The sequence below is a fragment of the Sinocyclocheilus rhinocerous genome, unplaced genomic scaffold (assembly GCF_001515625.1).
Source record: "Sinocyclocheilus rhinocerous isolate Xijiao unplaced genomic scaffold, SAMN03320098_v1.1 scaffold1043, whole genome shotgun sequence".
Lineage (NCBI taxonomy): Eukaryota > Metazoa > Chordata > Actinopteri > Cypriniformes > Cyprinidae > Sinocyclocheilus > Sinocyclocheilus rhinocerous.
Genome location: NW_015642610.1, coordinates 2,425,656 through 2,430,439, shown reverse-complemented (window position 1 = coordinate 2,430,439; position 4,784 = coordinate 2,425,656). Strand labels below are relative to the sequence as shown.

Sequence of the window (4,784 nt, the reverse complement as noted above, 5' to 3'; positions counted from 1 at the left end):
CATGGTTTATCTGTCCATCAGATGCGTGTCAAAGTTGAGTTCGTTACTATAACAACAGTAGATCAAACAATCATTGTAAAAAAACTTTGTCAAGACAACGACAAAATCAAGTCGTTATAACGACAAAACAACTCTCGTTATGTCGAGATCACGAGAAAATTAAGTCGTTATAACGAGAAAACAAGAAGAATAAAAATAATAATGCATGGCCGCTTAGAACTTCCGTAGATGTGTAAGTAAATGCATATAAAATCACTTAAAGAAAACAAAAATCTTCCAGAGTCCTCACGTTTGTTCCCCACAACCAAAACAAATCGACAAACAGTGCAGTCCCTGTCACTAAAATCACTTTTGAAAGCATTTAGTAACTATGGGAACAGTCGAATGGCAAAAGAAGAGAAACGGCCGCATGAAGAAATGTTTTTTTATATCTTTAAAATGCTATTTAGTGCAAAGTGACAAATTTCTAAAATGATTAAAAAAAATACAATGTTAGATAAAATGTCAAAAAGTTTAGACAATAAATATTTTGTGTGCATTTGTATCAAAGGAAACAGTAAGTGACTTTTATTTTGAAATCAAGTGCGGACGTCTGTGGTCAGCAGTAACTTATTATTATTGTCAGCTGACAACACCGGTTTAGTGAATAAAGCGGGGGGGGGGGGTTTCTCGGGATGCTGAAAAACAAAGCCTTTGATAACGTTACATCCCTGGCTAAACTTGTGTATGTTTTGTCAGTTGTATGTATGGTATGACATAAAACACAGTTTGTCGGGGGCGATTATCTACGAACTGCTTGATTATTTGATTATAGTTTGCGAGCGGAGACACGATGGATGATTATGAGGAGACTAGACCACTGCTGGTCAACGATGAGCTGACAGACGAGGACAGATCGGAGCAGGACTCATATCTAGAGTAAGTCTGACTTTATGGTCACTTTTTAGGAGTCTGTTTCAATGACTTTACATACAGGGTTCCCGCACTCATGGAAACAAAACCTGCTCAGCAAGAATGGTAACCGTGTCCGTAACTAATTTGTCTATAACTACTTTTGCTCGACAGTAAAGTTAAGAATGGGAAGCTGTACATGGCTACATTCGCAGCAGTTCTGGGACCCCTGAGTTTTGGCTTTGTCCTGGGTTACAGCTCTCCTGCCATACCTCAACTCCGCAAAATCCAAGACCCAAGACTGCAGCTCAGCACAGAGGAAGCTTCCTGGTTTGGGGTATGTGCTTTGAGTCCTGTCCTGTTTTTTGTTATTTATTTTTTTTATTATAATTTTTATTTTATTTTTTCATGTTCAATTCCCCAGAACTTACAATGCCTTTATAGTGTCTGAGTTGGAGGATGTTTAAATACCAAAATCCAAATGTAGTTGTCAGTGTATAACAAAAAAAAAGATTTAAAAAAATGCTGATGTCAATGTTCAAATGTTACAAAATGATGTTTTTCTGTCTGGTAGTCCGTGGTGACCATAGGTGCAGCTCTTGGGGGTCTCCTTGGAGGATGGGTTGTCGAGAGGATTGGACGAAAATTGAGCCTTATGTTCTGTGCAGTACCATTCATCTGTGGGTTTACCGTCATTATCGCTGCTGAGAGCCACTGGATGTTGTATGTGGGCAGAGTGTTCACTGGTCTAGCCAGTGGAGTGACTTCTCTTGTTGTGCCTGTAAGTATTACCAGTGTATTGCTGGAAGTAAAAATCCCATTCATTTTCTCTATAGGGGAATTGATTTTTAACAATAAATTCTAAACCTTTAAAGACAGACTTACTGTGCGCAATGAGGTAATTAATCAATGGTATATGCTTTAAGTCATCAGTCTGCATTATTTAATGATTTCAATTATTTTTTTTAAATATTCATGTTTAACAGCAAAATTCCTGGTAAAAAAAATACATTACCCATGATCCTGCAAAGAAATCTCTGACAATCAGAGAATCATGGGCTCTTTAGCATCCGCCCACTTGCATGAAGCACAGAGAATGATGTAATCATGTCTCCCTCTGCTCTCAAACGACTTAAATATTTGTGTATATATAGGTATAAAACTTAAACTTAAAATATAAATAAAAATATTAAAATATACTGTTTCTATATATAATCAATGCCTTTAAATGAATAGTTTTATCTTTCTCCATCTTTTAATTTGATTGTCATTCGCAGTGCTTCATGGGACTGTAGTTCTTTGTCTCGTTAAAGTCGTTAACTACACAATCTTGTACCTTTTTGTCCGATTTTCAAATTTTTTTTTTTTGTTTAAAATCTAATTTTGAAATTGTGATTCACTTCATAGCTGGTTGGTTTGGTTCGTTTCATGGCTTATAATCCTTCAACAAAGTCGATGGGCACTTTGCACATTATTATTACTGTTGTTGCTGTTGTATTAAGAACTGCAGACCACAGTTAACATAATTTAAATTATGTGAACCATGTTTTTAACTAAATTTTGGAAATTTAAGTCAGTAGAACGTTATCTATTTGACTTCTTTTTTCTCTCTCTCTCCATTTCTGCAGCTTTACATCTCTGAAACGGCTCATGAGCGTGTTAGGGGAACTATGGGATCGTGTGTGCAACTAATGGTTGTGACCGGCATTATGGGAGCCTATATAACAGGTATTTAGCCCTCATTTTAAACTTGTGATTGAATTATGACATACGAGTTATGATGCTTGACTGCCTTTGAGAGTAATAGAGCTGTTCTGCTCTCAGTTAGCTGTATGAGATGATTGTTAATGTTTAATCGGAGGACACATTTCAACCTTCTATAATTACAGTGAGATCTTACAAATATAATGTCTCTTTTCCAATGCATCCCTGCACTCAGTACTTTATTTGTTCTTTGAAATCAGCTCAAATGTGTGTGAATGCCATCCTAATTTGTGCTGATGAGAATCCTTGTGAAAGACTCTTATGCCTTTCAGTATTGCATTAATGGATAGGTCAAGTTAGCTCAGGAATGTCCCTCTTAAACATACACAGAGCCTGCATTGTACATGGCTGTATCTGAGCTGTGTTTACATGAAGAGTATGAAAACCTGACCCATTCTGTGTGATCAGTAGTAGTATATACCTTAAAAGTACCTCCATTAATTTATAGTAGGATTTATACAATGACATGAGGGTGAGTAAATGATGACAGAATTGTTATTTTGGGGCGAACTATCGCTTTAAGTAATGGAAAATTATTTTTTTCAAGGTTTGTTCCTGGACTGGCAATGGTTAGCAATCACATCCTCTATCCCTCCCACACTAATGCTGGTATGTATGTGCTTCATGCCGGAGACGCCACGATTCCTGCTCTGCCGAGGGAAAAAGAGAGAGGCAGAGGAGGCCCTCCGCTTCCTCAGGGGTCCTGATGCCCCGGCAGAGTGGGAGTGTGCTAGAATAGAAGAGGCCTACAAAAATGAAGTTAGACGTCACAAATTTCTCATTTCACATCTCAGAGTTCAAAGTTCTCAAATTGAATATTCTATGCTGAGCTGCAGTTCAAGGATAAAGTCAATGTGAATTGTGATTTGCAACCTGTTGTCCTTTTCTAATATTACATATTTTGAGTGAACTGGGTGATGAAACGGTTCACCCAAAAATGAAAATTCTGTCATTTACTTAGCCTCACGTCATTCCAAACCTGTATGACTTTGTATTCGTTTTTGAAACACAAATGAATATATTTTTAATGATGATTTATTTCCCTGAATTGAAAGTCTATTCCACCAAAACTTGCATGCTGTTTAATCCAAGAGACATGGTCACTTTATATGACACAAACATTTAATTTAGGCTTTTATTTATATATAAACATTGAACAATGCACATACATAGAGCTCATCAATTATGGTAAACTGAAGCACAGCCATTCTTGCTTGACGAACAAACCTTATTGGTTCTTGTGGAAGATCAATGTTCGTATGTGGAAAAATCTATTTATAATATAAAATGATCAAGTCTCTTCAGAAGACTTGGATTAAATCGCTCAATTCATATGGATTTATTTTACTGTCTTTATTAACTTTTTGAAGCTTCAATTTTTTTGGTTGCGTGGACTTTCAGTGGAAATCTCTCAGGTTTAAAAAAAAAATCTTAATTTGTGTTTCGAAGAGGAGCGAAAGTCTTGGAAAAACATGAGGGTGAGCGATGACAGAATTGAGATTTTTGGGTCAACTATCCCTTAAATTTTATTCAACAGGAGCTGATTGAATGATTAAATGTGGGTGTTACCAACCAGAATTAATGTTTAATTTTGTTGACTTTAAGTTTACCTCACTTTACTGGAGCTTTTTTTATTTTAATAAATAAAATGATGTGTACAACTTAATGCAAGTCACTAAAGTTGACATTAAATTGATTACAGGAGCAAAGCTTCAGTCTGGCGGATTTGAAGGACCCTGGTGTCTTTAAGCCTTTAGGCATAGGCATTATGATGATGCTCCTCCAGCAAATGACTGGCATTAATGCCATCATGTTTTATGCAGAGACAATCTTCGAGCAGGCCCATTTTGAAGTGAGTGTTTTGTTGGTTACACTTTATTTCGATAGTCCACTTTAGACATTCTATTAACTATAAGTAACTTTGTAACTACATGTCAACTACATGTCAACTAATTATCATTAATTTGCAACTACATGTCTACTAACTCTCAGAGTAGACTGTTAGGGTAGGTTTAGGGTTAGTAGAATAAGTTGACAAAGAAAGTGTTAGAAGATAGTCTTAAGTGTTAAGCAGACAGTCTACTAATACTCGACTAACTGCTAGTTGACATGTAGTTACAAAGTTACTT

The 4,784-nt window shown here is 36.3% G+C and overlaps 1 protein-coding gene across 2 annotated transcripts in view; it reads left to right on the top strand.

Moving 5' to 3' along the window:
* Positions 1-614: 614 nt before the first annotated feature.
* The window catches only part of LOC107756328 (solute carrier family 2, facilitated glucose transporter member 8-like), a 9,618-nt gene continuing 5,448 nt past the window's right edge, over positions 615-4,784 (top strand). The window contains exons 1-6 of one of the 2 annotated variants that reach the window (XM_016573384.1): positions 615-918; positions 1,066-1,228; positions 1,466-1,672; positions 2,520-2,619; positions 3,203-3,264; positions 4,358-4,507. In XM_016573384.1, coding sequence (XP_016428870.1) covers positions 833-918; positions 1,066-1,228; positions 1,466-1,672; positions 2,520-2,619; positions 3,203-3,264; positions 4,358-4,507 — 768 coding nt within the window. In that variant the 5' untranslated portion in view covers positions 615-832. Of the gene's footprint in view, positions 919-1,065; positions 1,229-1,465; positions 1,673-2,519; positions 2,620-3,202; positions 3,415-4,357; positions 4,508-4,784 lie in introns of both variants that reach the window. The other variant, XM_016573383.1, reaches the window with a different exon arrangement.